Raw genomic sequence first — 15,325 nt, 5'->3', positions numbered from 1 at the left:
CAAATATATGGGTCCAAATTATCATAACCTCCATAAAAAGATAAGCCGGTACTTATATCAATCTCAGTTCGTGTTAGAGAGAGCATTAGTCCAATGATGCAATAACCAAGTACAAAAATTAAACAAAGCAGCAACACTCATTATTTTTCAACATGACAAGAACTTAAACCATCACAATTAATCACATATCATTATGTTTAGGTGGTGCATATTTTATTAAGCAAGGCATGGTGAAACAGACAAACTAAAAATAAAGAGAAAATAAAATAGAAAAGTAAAATAGAAAATACTATGCACACCCAACACACATGCTGAAATAAATAAAAAGAAAAGAAAAGAAAACTCAAACCACATGTATGCGTTTTTATTCGTCCCCTTCGGTCTCTAGTCCAGGTCATCTTGCGGTGAGTCATAGTGTGGCTCTTCCGGCGGCACGTCTCCTTGCTATTGGTACTCATGATACCCTTGCTCATAGTGCTCCTACGCTGCACCTTGGCACTGATCTGGAGGGACAATCCCCAGCATGCCGAAATGATAGGCGATGGTTATGTTGTTGTCCTCAATTCTACCAGCAACTTGCCTCACAGTACCTGCATCTTCTAAATTTCTTTGTATATACATGCCTATGATGCGCTCTCTTCTCTGTGGCCACGGTGGCTATACTGAGAAGACAATGGAGCATGTGGTGGGGGTCCCTGAAAAGGAGGTGGCATATAATTGTGAAAAGCATATGGTGCCGGTGGAGCTGGATGCACCGGTTACTGAAATTTCGATCGTACTGGATATGCTGGCTGTTGGAGATGTGGTGCATATGGGCCTTGTGCCCATGCCTCTACTGGTGCCTCCGGCCACTATTCTTGCTGCCATCCTTCATGGACTCCCTTGTATCTTGGTGCATTCTGAAACTCCGTCTGCTAGTAGCTTGAGCTAGTTGGTGGCAGTGATATTTCTGGAGCAACCTTTGATGATGAGCCTTCTTCTATTCTCTGTCCTTTCTTGTCTTTCTTTGCGGGAAATAAAATTCCTTCTTCCCACCAGTTAGTCTTGCCTACATGGTAAATCCCAAGTCTTCTATCAGGCAACTTGAAATTAGTGACTCCAACTGTATATCCTTTCTCTCTATTGCCACCAATTAAGTGCGCATTTTTCATTGTCTTGGCATCAATGCTTCCTCCTTTTATGAACCACTCAGGGACCCTTTCAATATCTGGTTTCAAAAAGGATAGGCATGGAATTTCTTCATTTGTCTCCTCGTTCCATTGCATGACCTTTTTCATGGTCATGAACATCTCTACGGCCACATCCTTGTGTACACTGACGGGGCCATTAAGAGCAAATTGCATCCGCCCAATATTTCCCAGGAGCTTGTAAATATCATTATGAAATCCAATATCCCAAAGAAAGTTGTCATCAAAGTCATGGTTGGCAATGATTCTCCTTTCAATATTCTTCAGCCGCTCTTCGTCCTCCTTGCTTTTTATCATGAAGTCGTATGCCGACTTCTTTTTGGTGGAGCCCCCATGAGAGCAAGTCAGTCTCCTTGAAGTGTCCGGTGCGGCTTCAGAAATTCCACATGGTTCATCGAACCGCATGGAGGAGCTTCGTATGGTCATCCCACCAAGCAACATACAATCGTTGCATGGTGGTGCCGCGTCGATGTCCATGCCTCGCGGTGACTCGGAGACTAAGTGCCACCATGAAGCGCTTGATGTAGATGATGCTTTGGCTGATCAGTGAGACTTCTTGGTCTTCCTAAAAATTCTTCCCAAGCTCCTCATGGCTGCACACTCAAGAAAAGCTCGCCGGGGTTTCTTGCCGACGAGAAAATTGCACAAGAACAAGGACTAGCAAGACGTGATTGCTGAAATTTTTCTAGTGGCTGAAATTCTTTGTATGAGTGGAGTTTCAAAACTTTTAGAGGCTATTTAGAGGTGTTCTTGGTGTGTTGGCCGAAAAATATGATGAACAAGTGAGAGAGGGGGATACATACCAAAGGGGGGCGCCTGGAGGCTTAAAAGACCTTAGGCCGATCGACCTGAGGCACACCAGGCCGAATAGCCTGGTGTCTTCCTGGCTCCTTTCCTCCTCTTCTTTCTTCACATGCATCTTGGACATTTATTGTACTGAAAATTCAGCACCTCACATGAAAGGCACTGTCCAAGCAATCTCCTCCACTCCTTTGTGTTGTCACTTTGTTGAAAATCATGCACCTATGTGTCATAACCTTATTGTTTTCTCAATTTCACTCAATGCCTTATCCTTTGAGCTACAACAAACAAGTATGGCAGGCCACTCTTTATTTCTTTACGCATGTGTGGTAGGTGAGAGTGCTTCCATGATTGTTCCCATGATCACAAAATCAACCATTAGCATAAATGAAGCTCATAAACCCTCCAAATCATGTTTAGATGCTTAATCCTCCTCTAATTTTAAAAATTAAAAATAAACTCAGAGCAAGCAATGAGTTCAAATAAATAGTAGAGAAGTTGTGAAGCATGAAGAACATTTTAAAGTCGAAAGGATTTCCGACTACATTACTTTTGGTTGCACCGGTATCGTTCATTCTCATGAATTGAGATGAAGCAATTTCGATTTCAACCGCGGGGTGATGGGTTTAGGTTCAAATTTTGGCCAAAAGTGAGAGAGGAATTTTGAATGAAATAAATAAATATAGCTTAGAAAAATCATAATTCTAAGAAAACTGATGAGTTTTTTCAAGTTTAATCAAACCAAAATCCGATGGTCACGTGAGTCCTAGCATGCGTCAAAAATTTACAAAGTAAGAACAACGCGGCTCTACTCTATGTTTATCATGAAAACAAGTCAGGCTAAACATCATGGTCAAGATGAAAAGTCTGATAGGATAGGGATATGTGGTTCTGGCTTTTCCAGAAAAATCAAATAAAAATTAGGATGGCTCATGTCATTGGTTTATGAAAAATAGAGGAATAGAAAATGATTGAGCGAATAAAACTCCAAATATTGTTCTGACCAAAGGTTCAACTTATTAAATGTTCACCAAGTATGACGTAGCAAAATCTGTGACTCACTTACTTGAGAATTCAAATAACTTCAGGGTTGTCCTCCTAGTAGCTTATTCTTGACTCGATGATCGGGTTGCCTCCCACAAAGTGCTTCGTTTTTAGTCTATAGCTAGACTCTTAAATTCTTCAGTTCAGACCAGCGCTCGGTGTCAGCGCGGCATTCTTTGGCACCCACTTCTTCACCATCTTTGGCTTTGATGCAGGCACAGGCTTGGCTATCTTTTTGGTCTTCACAGGCTGGCATTCTTCCTTCTTCTAAATGATAGCAACTTTTTCTGCTGGCTTCTTTCCTTTTGCCTTCTTGTTCTTCTCCTCCTACTTGACACGACGATGTAGTAGTATATACTTGCTAGAAATCATGTTGCATACCTCAAAACGTGAGCGAAACTTGAACGCGCTCATAGTGCCATTGATGTCAAACTTGATCTCGCTCTTCCCAACATCTATGTTTGCCCTTGCGGTCTTCATGAACGACCTTCCTAGGATGAGTGGGGATTTAGCTCCTTCTCCCATCTCGAGTATCACAAAATCAACAGGGACAAAGTGATTCCTGATCTTCATAGGTACATCTTCAGCAATGCCTTCGGGATAGCGAACGGTGTTGTCCACCAACTCCAGGCACATAGCAGTTGGTTCTGGCTCCAGCAGGCGTAGCTTCTTGAACACAGCTTTAGGCATGACGCTATAACTTGCACTAAGATCACATAATGCCCTTTCGAACATCATCGCTCCAATTGAACATGGGATGGTTGGACATCCAGGATCTCTTTTCTTCTCGAGAGCTTGGTTAGCTATTGCAACACTGCAGTCTTCTTTCATCTTGATGTGATCTGTAGTGAACTGCGGGATCTCTCGCTTGTTCATCAGGATATCCTTGAAGTAGCGAGCATAGGTTGTGTCGTTGTCGAGATTAGCGGATCAAGACTACGGCAAGTAAATTTCTTTTATGCGCGTAAGGCTTTGGATGGTGGCGTGAGAAGACACGAGGTTAGACTAGTTCGGGCAGGAATAGCCCTACGTCCAATATGAGGAGCTGCTCGTGTTACTCACGCGGGGTCTGTAGTAGGGGTTATAAATAGGCGAGAGAGGGAGCTGGTCCCAAGTCTCTTGGGTGTGCACTGATGCTCGTGAGGAGAGTGTGTGGGTTCTGTTGGCTTTTTTGTCCTCCCGTCTCAGGCCCCCTGGTTCTCCTTTTATAGCGCAAGGAGGGTACCGGGGTTACAGGTGAGCCAGGTATGTGGAGAAGTAAAAGAGATAAGCTAAGTAAATAAAATACAAGGAAAAGGAACAAGTCCCCGGGTCCCCGCCTTCCGCTCCAGCCTTCGTCTCCTGTCAGCGTGGCCGCCGGAGGAGGGTGGCTGTCGTCGGATCCTGTTGACGATCCTCTGGTCAACCGTCACCGCTAAGCATGATGATGATGTCCGGCCTCCACAACCCTGTGCGTCGTGGGGGACGGCTGACCCTTGTAATCCTGCGTACTATCCGTGGAGCATGGACGTCACATCTTTATCACCGGACTAAGTGCAAAAACGGGCGGTGCTCCCTCCTGTGCCGGGGGACGCATGCAATGAGTGCCCTACGGCGAACAGGGGAGGCTGCGACCGCTGTAGCTTGTGCGGTCGTGGCTACAGTGTTCTGCCCGGGTACTTGTGGCGGGTCACGTCGAGGAGCGTGGGCGCCTTTCTGCGCGCCAGAGCCGCGGTGCATTTATGGCGAGATTAGTGGGGGCCCATGAGATCTGCGCCCTCATCTGCTGATCTGCGCCTGAGGTGGATCCATGTCTTATGGGCCCGGATGTGTCCGACCCCCTACGCCCGGGGTCGGGCAAGGCGGAGCCTTGCGGCGAGGGGTCGGGCGCATCCGACCCTGGGACCGTGGGTCAGGCGAGGCAGATCCTTGCGGCGAGGGGTCGGGCGCATCCGACCCTAGGACCATGGGTCAGGCGAGGCGGAGTTTCGCCAGTGAGGGGTCGGTCGTGTCCGACCCCAGGGCCTTGGGTCGGGCGAGGTGGAGTGGAATGCTCCTTGCCCATGCCGGGTCGGCGGGGATCGCTAGTGCCACAGGTGGGCCTGGGCCTTTATGATTGTTGCTTAAGGGGCATAAGGAGGTTGTTAATATTCCCCCCCAACAGGTTGGAACTTGTAGAGCGTCCAACGGTGGCATATTGATGTTCAACCTGCACACAACTTCAACAAACTTCCCAAACTGTTCGTCAGTTTTACCTAAATGATGGCGTGGTTTCTCTGGCAGAATCTTTGTGTCATCTTGATTGACCATCTCAAACTCTAGCTCCTCCATTTTAATCTCCGGAGCTATGGTAGGTGTCTTCTCCTTCGAAGTCATCTTTGCTTCTACGGCTAGTTTAGGCTTCCTAGCTCCCGCCGGACATTCTGGATCTTCTATTTCCTTGCTGAGCAAGTTTGATAGCTTTAGCTGACTCCAGATTCATTTGTTGTCCTGGCAACTTCCGTTGATTGCTTATAAAATGCCCAGCTAATTGTGTCACTTGAATCTCTAGCACTTCATCATGTTCATCACTTGGTTGTTCAAACTTCCAACCTCTGTTACTTTGCTGTCAATATTTTCCAGAATCTTGTCCATATCCTTGAACTTAGTGATAGTGTCCTTGTTGATCTTGCCTTGCTCCTCCATGAACCTATTCAGCTGAATGCATAGAGGCACTATGTTCTGAATAGATGAGCTTGCAATGAATTGAGGTCTATTCTATCCATACCGATAGTTGGATGGTGGAAACCATTTCCCTTCTTCATGTAGTCTAGCAACTTTGCTTCCTCTGGACAGTTCTTCCCGACATGGCTGTAGTCACCACACTCTTCACATGTTGATCTTGCTTCTGCTGCCTTTAGGTCTATAGATTGAGCTTCCTTTATCTCCAGCTTCTCCAGTCTCCTCATCAACGGGTCGATCTTTCCTTCGAGTAACTGATCACGCTCCACCTGCAACACTCCTTGTGTATATACAGTAGGTTGAGCTAGGAATAAGCACCCAGAAGATACCCATGCATCATTGTCTGCAACCTTTTTGAATAACTTGAAAGCTTGAGTTAGGGTAAGGTCTATGATTGATCCTCCAGCCGATGCGTCGATAATTCCCCTTGATGCTGGTGTCAGCCCTTGATAGAACTTCTGGACTAGGTCCTCCTTCAGGTACTTATGGTGTAGAACTGTATGGATGTAATCATTGAAGCGCTCATGAGCTTCAGCAATTGTCTTGGAAGTATATTGAGCAAAAGTAGATATCCTGCTTCTAAGATTTTGAGTCTTGGCTGGCAAATAATGTTCAGTTAACAAAGCCTTCATCAACTCATCCCAATTCTGAATTGTTGCCACCGGTAGAGAGTAAAACCACTGAAGTGCTCTTCCAAGTAGAGAGTAAGGGAACAACCTTGCCCTTAGTTAATTATGAGTTACTCCATCCACATCGAAGGTGTTGCATAGCCGCGTAAACGCTTGTAGATGAAGATTAGCATCTTCCTTGCTAGTGAAAGGTAAACTCTGCAAGATCCTCAGGCTTGAAGTATCGATCTCAAATGGTCGACCGACGCCACCCAATTCATGGATAGGTAAGTCACTGATGCTCAGGATGCAAAGTTCCTCGATAGTAGGCTCTCGCTCCGGTTGTTGATCTCCCATTGAAGGTGGTTAAGGTACTTCTAGAGCAACTGCTACTCCTCCTGGACTTGCAGGTGGTGTTGACTTTGGAGTAGATGATGATGATGATGATGATGCTTCTCACACTTCCAATTCTTCCTTAACAGCTGAAGCTTTGATCTCCAGCTTTCTTGCTTGGCAAAATCCACCAAAAATTGGTTTGAAATCGCTAAGTCTATAAAATCGGTGTTCTGTCAAAGTTTAGCCTAGTCTATCTACAAATCCAGAAAAGTTTCGACCTTAGACCCTTTGTAGAAGTTGTAGAGTTTGGTTTGGCCAGCAAGTCTTGTATTTGAACTTTCCCAATTTTGAATTCAAATTTGTGCGCAAAATTGCTTCAAACCACACAGCTTCACACGCCACGGCTTTTCCCGTGCGTGGTCACCATCTGGCCGTGTCGCGCCGCGCTGCGTGGTGCCGCTCGACCGGCGCTCCTGCCGGCCAACCCCCATCGCCGATGCGACAGGTCAGCCCGGCCCTCCGTCCAACAAGTTCACGAGCGCATCCCTATCCTCTGTGCCACATCTTCCTTCGCCCAACCGCCCGTCGGCGCTATCTCCCGCATCCCGCCCCTGGCCACTGTGGTTGCCACATCACCGTCGCTGCTTAGCCGCGCCACCGCACCCAATGCCACCATTGAGGCGACAGGACAGCTCCTCCGCCTGACCAACCGCAACCACGACACAAAAGCATCTCCCTGGCTCGCTATCTTGCGTCGCCAATCCGCCGGAGATCACACTCGAGCGTTGCATCTTCGCCCAGCCAACCACCGGCCTCGCTCGCCACTCGCCAGTGGCGTTCCACTCATTTCTCTACCGCCAATGCCCACCCGGCCTTATCCTTCCACCCGGAGCCTCGCCTCGCACCCCCGCACCTCCCCCGGCCTATAAAAGTCGTTAACACCCCTTGCAGGCACACTACACCACTGCCCGTCTCTGCCCCTAGCTCCGCCGCGACCCTCGCCACGGAGAAGCACCTCCCGTGTCTCCCCGCCGCCCGCTAAGCTCACCTGAGCACCACACACACGCATGCGCAGCTCACTGAGCCGACGCCGAGCTCCCTCCGGCAACCACCTCGCCAGCGCAAGAGTAGGAGCCCGCCATCGCCGGTTTCATCCCCGCCGTGGACAGCCACCTTCGGCCACCCCCCGCCCTCGATTCCTTCATCCCGCAGGCCCTAGGTGAGCTCCTCCCCACACCCGAGCCTTCCCCTTCCCTTCTAGCGCCGCCGCTCGTTGGCGATTTCGTCGGAATCGCCGTCGATGTGCGCAAGGACCACATTGCGAACCATAGTTTCTTTCTAGGCTCCTTTGCATAAGATTCCAGGACCTATCTGTGGAATTTTAAAACTTTCGAGGGCCCCCGCATAAAAGGTTTTATCCTTTTTCTATTTTAAATGGTTTAAATCAGCTGAAACTTTGAAAATGCATAAGAAAGTGTAGAAAATTTCTAAAAATGCAAAACCAACTTTATTAGACTCCTTGTGTTGTGTAGTTTCACTAAAATTTTTTTTTGAGCATGTTACTATTGTAGTTTTATCTCTAGATTTTATATTCTTTTTAAACCTTTAAATGCCTCGTAAATCATACAAAAATGCTAAAAAGATAAATCCACCTCTGTTAGCTTTGTTATGTCGAGCTTGTGCTAAATAAAATAGTTGTGACACTAGTATAGATGTTTAACACACTGTTTTGGGCTAAACTTGAGATCTGAGATGAAATCTTACTTTTTGCATAATAAATAGAATAAGGCAGATAAAAGTATGTAACTATTTTTGTTGGGTCACAAATCAATACACTCACTAGGAAAAATAATGGTTACTGCATGAGACCTAGTGAGACATGCTTAACTTTTGTGAAATACTAAATGAAAGGAAAATATGGAAAATAGATGTCCTTTCCCATAAATCTTGCAAAAATCACAAAAGCCTCTGTCACACTATTGTAACCTCCTGTAAAAATATCAGAGCCAAACTGCAACTGAAACTTGAGTAAAAATAGATCCTTATAATCTACCATAGGGTACTGTTTTAATTGTAATTAATTTTGTAGAAGTCCAATGCATCCCAAATTTTATAGTAGCTCACTGATGTGATTATAAAGCCTTAATAAAATTTTCAGAACCATATCTTATCAGAAACTACCAGAAATATTTATGGAAGTTAAACCAAGAAAAAGGAATAAAAACAAGGTAGTTAATGAGAAGGACAAAATGGTAAATACACGCTAAGGTACAGAAAAATATTCGAAAATAGGATAACTTTCCAAATGAACCTTGAGCAACCCTAGAGTGATCCCACCTTTTTTTTTGAATCTAAGTTGTAAAACCGTATATGTGTACACACTCACCATCAAAGTCAACCCCGGGTTTTATTCGACAACACACCTTACTTCATGAAGATAATGAAAGTTTAGAACCTTATTTAGGTGAATGTGGTCAAAATGCAATTTATACTTCAGCAATAATTCATATTTTGCATCCTACATGTGAAAGCATGGAAACTTGAACTATTGCATATGCATCTCGTGTAGAAGCAAATTTCCCAGATGGAACATATGAACTGCTCTCGACGACCGAGGAAGTACCTGCTGAGCTACATCATGTTGAGGCCAAGCAGGAGATCAGCGAAGCATCCAACGAGCTCCCCACTAACTTAGAATGGGAAGGCAAGCCCCGGAGCATAACCCAATTTTTCTAAATTCTTGCAATGCCTCTGATACCTATGCTTGTGCATTTATGTTCATAGGAGTTGATTGAAAACCTAGTTGCATGATCTTAGGTACCTTTGGTTGAACACTAGTATGGTAGGCCGAGTAGCTGCAATGCTAAATAGGACTCGGTAAAAGTCGAGTGATTTCCTGTCACTCGCGAGTTTATAGGAGTTGATTGCTTGCTCATGCTATAACCATAAGGATGACAGACGGGACCAGGATTGGTTCTGACTTGGTGGTTTTGTCCCGTCTGTCTAGTGATGAAAATGCTAAGGCTGAAATGTGTCGGCATTTGCAGTCAAGTGTTTGAAAGTACTAATCCCATACCTAGTATGATATAGGGAAGCCTAGTACCTGATTGAACTGGGACGTGAGCATACTCCCTGCTCTCTCTGGAACGGAGTTCCCCTGATGCATCATGTGGGTACAAGTGCAGTCATGGTACGGTGACGTTCCGGGACCATGGGGCCTTGTATCCAAGGGAAGTGGGCCCTGGCCACGTGCCTAGGAATTGATGGGGACGGCTAACATGTGTGGACCCGTCGTGGTATGCAATGTTGTGGGATTAGGCTCACCTTGCATGGTTAAGAAAATCGATTCGAATCATCTGCCTCTCACAGTTTGAGACTGCTTGACTACTGTGCTGCACTGAGTAACAAGTGAAACATAGAATGATTATTTAATGATGATGATGCTTAGAATAAAATGTTTCCTCATTTTGCTTGCTTATACATGTTGCTTACCTAGAATAAATAATCTACTAGAACCTGCTGCTAAAACTTGAAAGTAAGGATCTATTTAGATACTTTTGGCAAAAATAAATCCCTCCGCCAAAAAGCCTTGCATGTCTAGTACATGTCTAGACGTCGGTGGAGTAGTTGCCACCCGATGGGTAAGTCTTGTTGAGTATTAGTATACTCAGCCTTGCTTGTGGCTTTACTTTCAGGTAACTTGGATGTTAGTGCTTTTTGCTCAAAGTGTGACTTGGCCGACCTAGCTCCCTCCAATTTGGACGGTCGAGTGGGACCCATCCTTCGTCGGCGAGGATCGTGGTAACTGACGTCATGGTTGGCTTCGCCATGATGTTTCTGCTTCGACGTTTAGTTGCCATCCTTTTTCCGCTGCTTAAACTTTGAACAATTTAGTTTATACACTTTCGAATTACTGTGGTGTAATAAATAAAGTGGGACCTATGTACTAAATTACTGGAATGTTGTAATCTCTGGAGTCGCCTTCGTGTGAGATGCTTTTCGTTTCGATCCAAGATAAGTGGTTTATCGGGTATAACCCAACAGACTACCAAATTGGCTTGATTAAAGTATCGGTTCGCATGTGAGGCGAAGATGAGAACACTTTAGCCAGCTTAATTTCGGTGGTTCTGCCACACAGCCGCTGCCTCCGGCTTTTCTAGGCTGCCGCTGCTGACTCCTCCTCCCTTTCCAGTCCACCGCCTCCGGCTTTTCCAAGCCACCTCCGCCAGCTCCTCCTCCTTTCTAGTCCGCCGCCGCCTCCTCTCCTCCTCCTCCCTCCTTCCAGTCCGCCACCGCCTCCTCCTTCCTTTCCAGGACGCTGTCGCCTCCTACTGCATGTGTAAGTATGTAACCCATTTGTTTTTATCGCTCACTATTTTTGTGCCTTTTCTGGTCAGAAATTCCAAGTTGACACACTTGCTGCAAGATTTTCTAGGTAAGATGATCTGCTTGCTCAAGGAAAACCATTTCCATGATTAAAGTCTAACATTTTCCTATATTTATTTTTCCACTTAGCCATATGATTAATTTTCTCTGTTCCTTTTGACACTAATAATAGGAGGAGACTCTAAAGCATTGATGCTTATGCAAATTAGCCCATCCGATAGTGATGTATCAGAAAACTTGAGTTCATTAAACTTCGCCAGCCGTGTTCAGTGTATTGAATTGGGACCAGGAAAGAAGCAAGTTGATACTGTTGAACTTCAAAAGACCAAACAGATGGTGAGTTTTAGTTGTGCATTTTCCTAAGTTAACTTTCATGATAACTTGCACACTGTGCTAGCAACCTGCTTGAGGCTGGCTTCATGATATGTAATTTACATTTTTCCTGCTGAATAAATGTTAGCTTGAAAGAGCTAAGCAAGAAGTCAGACTTAAGGATGACTCTTTGAGAAAGCTAGAAGAGAACTTACAAAATTTCGAGACCAAAGCCAAAGGGAAAGAGTAACTTTGCAAGAACTTGCAAGAAAAGGTATACAATTATTTGAAGAGTTTGTTCTTCTGGTGTTTCTTGGTTATTGTTTTTTGATTTGTACCTGACAGCCTGTTGAAACATATATTAGGTAAAAGAGCTTGAAGGTCAGTTAGATTCCAAGGCACATTCCCAAATGACATCAGAGAAACAGCAGCGTCAGCTCTCTGGAAAACTAAAGGAGAAAGAAGAAATGTGTAACAAAAGGAGGTAGTTACTGTTGTTTACATGCTAGAAGCATGAACAGTTATTGTTGTTGTAGTTACCTAATTAGGAAACTTGAAATTTCTGTGTACCCATTCTTATCTCCTTTTCAGATCGTGGAGTTAGAGAGCAATAACCAAGCTCCTGCCCTCTTTCAAAAATATTATTACCAATCTAGCAATAACCATCATTATATTTGGCAACATGTTTGGATTTGTTTTATTGATTTACCTTTTCCTTTCTTAGAACAAAGAGCTGGACTCCACCATTGGTACTCGTGGAGAGGCAAAGTTGCTGCCTTTTTGTAGGGTGATCGAGAAGGAAAATCACATCCTGAGGAGCTCGAATTCCCTGAACAATCAGCAGCCTCTCAGCGAGAACTCTTCTCTTCCTGAGGCTCCTGAAGAGGTGAACAAGAAGAAGAGAAAAGGTGATGCAAGAAACGCATCCATCGGTGGTGAACAAGAGAACAACGGCCCGGCATCTGGTCACAAACATGTGTCATGTGTCCAGGACTTTTGGCATTTGCATGAAGCTTGGATGGTTACATAACACTCAAGGAAAAGATATGCACGTAACAGATTTAATTTGTATTAAGGATCCTAACAGAGTTTGAAGAGCCTACGTGAGTAAAAATTCCTATTTATTCAAAATTCCTATATAAATAAATAGCCCCTTGAGAGATAGGTAGGGCAACCAATTCTTCTCCCTGCGCCTCTTCCCTTGCTGACAGATTTAATTCTTCTCACACCTCCTCCCTCTCCTCCACATGGACGTGGACGAAGCTAATTCTTCGGTGCCACCCATCAATCCTGATGCACAAGACCACGACCATACACCACTTGCGCAACAGGAGGAGCATGCACCACCTGTGCGGATTGATCCAATTACACCTGCGCTATTGAATCCAGTAAGTTTGTGATTAGTTTTAGCAATACGACATGAGATGGAAAAAAAAATGACCTATAAGCAAAGATACTAGAGGGTCCAGCACATTGGATAAGAAAGTTTCATATAATGTAAAACAGTTTTGCATGCAGTTCATGTGGCCAGAGAAGTCAGGCAAGACAAAAAACTAAATGAAAAAATGGAGCTTAACTAAAATTCAAAGCACTACCACTTACATAATTAGAAGTAGGGTTCATCTTGAATACAAACAAGATACAGCTAATTAACTCACGCAACTGAACTAAAAGAAGCATACATTTTAAATCAAACTTCGGGGCAGATTCGTGCTTCCTGGCATCTGCATTTAGGACATATTATTCTATCTGCATTACTTAAAATCACACCACTGAACCTAACAACTATGCAGCTACAAATGAACAATTCCAAAACCCCTTCCACAACCAATACATCAACGAGCACCACAAACCGGCCCAGTGCTTTAATCTTCGATTCTCTATTACTTCTTCATTTATAACTTGAGTTCATTTATATTTGCATTCTTTAGATCAAACTAGTATAGATACATGCCTGCTCTATCACAATGATCACCACGTCACTGAATTGCGTTCGAACACTTTCCAGAAGCAGACAAATTTGTTTACCAGAGTGCACATTACTTGATCATTTCATCAGGAAGTGGCCTCGACCTCCAGTCTGCATTTTAATATCTACAAGAAAAAGGTATCCTTTAATCAGAAAATTTCTATTGTAGATTCAAGGGAGGTCAGAGTGTATCTTTATTTATTGGGTAGAGTCATACTCCTTTGCTGTCACTCCACAAAAGCGAACCAATAGGTATTCTAGGCTGTTTCTCTCCATCCGTAAGACCCTTGAAGCCTGATTAAGTTTGGAAAGAAAGACCAAGCTTCAGTCTATTAAACATTGAGATGAGTGTTTCGAGGAGAATACGGAAAGAAGCAAAGTGCATGGCCTTTTCATGGGATTATTGGTCCTTGTTTGAAAATTAACTGTCCTGTGTCAAAAAATTGCATATGTAAATGTGGAAATCCCGTTGGAGCCACATTATATCACGATCCACACCATGTATTACCTATTTCACGAAGAACAAATTAGCAACCAGAAATCTGAGTGCGTATAGACAGAAACTACTGATGAGTTCTTCAAAACCTTTCTCTTGGTTGGATCTTTAAAAGGTTCTTGCAAGTAGAGACTAATGTATATGCGGAGCTTAAGAGTGTCACAATAAAGTCTTCTGTTCTGGTTGAAATCTGCATCAAGCAGGTCAAACCTTGAAATGACCTATATTGATTGTGCTCCAAATCCACCTGAAATGAAATAAAATCAGGTAAATATTTGTTAACATCGTGAAGGCCTTAGAAGTTGTTCTATTTCATGCCAGATGGTCTAGAACATAAAGGGGCGCACAATAAGAAGAATGAAAAGATAGAACAAGAGCTAATCTCAGCCAGAAGTCCACACTAGATAGTAGATAATGAGCACACCTGCACAAGCACGAGAGGACGGAGCTAATGAGATATCATGCGGCTGCAAGTTTACCGGCCGCGCGATGAAGCCCTGCCCCAATCCGGCCGGACCAGATCGGGCTGCTGCTGCCGCCGCCTGTTGCCGGCGCAGACCCACCCTGCCGGCCGGTGGCTATTCCTCGCGCGGGGGCCACGCCGATGCGGGACGGAAACGGCACGGGGAATCGTGGGCGGCGCCGATGCGTAGGGAGATAGGGCGGGGCCGCCACCGGCGCCGATGCGGGACGAAGACGGGGCGGGGAGTACTTGCCACCGCCGGCGCCGATGCGGGATGAAGATGGGGCGGGGAGTCATGGCCGTCGCTAGCGCCGATGCGGGATGAAGACGGGACGCGGAGTCTCCGGCAGCTCGGATAAGGGATGAGGACAGGGTGGAATCTTGCGCTTGCGTGGACGAGACCGCCGTTGCCACCGGCCGCGCGGTCGCCGCCGCCGCCGCCGCCACCAGTGAGTTTGAGAAAAAATGTGGAGTAGAAATGAAGAGATAGGGAGTGAAAGGAACGAAGATAGGACGATTAAGAGCAACTACAAGAGTACTTCAAAAAATTCTTCCCTAAAACTATGTATTGGGAGTTCTTCCAAAAAAATTTTCCCCCAAAAATATATCAATCCACAGCAGATCGCTAATAAATAGCTCCCAATATTTTAAAACAGGCCACGTCATCGTATTGGGCCCATCGGAAGGGACGCGCGAGCGAGCGGGAATTAGGATTGGGGGAGGAATGCTAACGCTAAAATATACGCGGTGGTAGGCTGTTTTTTAGCGTTGCTAAAAAATTGGGGAAGGTTTGGATGGACTGTTGGAGTTCGTTTTTTCTCTTTTTTTCCCTAAAAAGAGTATTGGGGGTAAGATTAGCAGCCTCTTGGAGTTGCTCTAAGAAAGATTTGATATACCCCTGTACTACTATACTACTCATGTATACTATTAGCGTAAGTTTTTAGTAGTATATAATTAATCTCAACCATTGGATCTTTTCATACGAATCCTTCTCGAACAGTAGTATATGTTGGGATAAGGGGT

The 15,325-nt window shown here is 44.9% G+C and overlaps 1 protein-coding gene and 1 long non-coding RNA gene across 4 annotated transcripts; both read right to left on the bottom strand.

The window, feature by feature from the left end:
* Positions 1-3,170: 3,170 nt before the first annotated feature.
* LOC105914398 lies at positions 3,171-3,908 on the bottom strand. Its single transcript, XM_012845978.1, has 2 exons — positions 3,414-3,908; positions 3,171-3,299 (listed from the first exon to the last, which is right to left on the bottom strand). The coding sequence occupies exons 1-2, from the start codon at positions 3,906-3,908 to the stop codon at positions 3,171-3,173; spliced, it is 624 nt and encodes a 207-aa protein (XP_012701432.1).
* An 8,541-nt stretch (positions 3,909-12,449) lies between these two features.
* LOC111257427 lies at positions 12,450-14,657 on the bottom strand. Of its 3 annotated transcripts, XR_002677956.1 has the most exons (5): positions 14,264-14,657; positions 13,929-14,086; positions 13,561-13,851; positions 13,403-13,468; positions 12,450-12,750 (listed from the first exon to the last, which is right to left on the bottom strand). It is a non-coding gene; the product is annotated as an uncharacterized LOC111257427 (long non-coding RNA). The 3 variants fall into 3 exon arrangements; XR_002677955.1 differs by having other exon boundaries at positions 13,561-14,086; XR_002677957.1 differs by having other exon boundaries at positions 12,450-12,745; positions 13,561-14,086.
* Between the last annotated feature and the right edge of the window lie 668 nt (positions 14,658-15,325).

This window comes from Setaria italica, chromosome V (assembly GCF_000263155.2).
Source record: "Setaria italica strain Yugu1 chromosome V, Setaria_italica_v2.0, whole genome shotgun sequence".
NCBI lineage: Eukaryota > Viridiplantae > Streptophyta > Magnoliopsida > Poales > Poaceae > Setaria > Setaria italica.
Note: the sequence above shows the minus strand (reverse complement) of the source record. Positions and strands in the feature narration are given on the sequence as shown.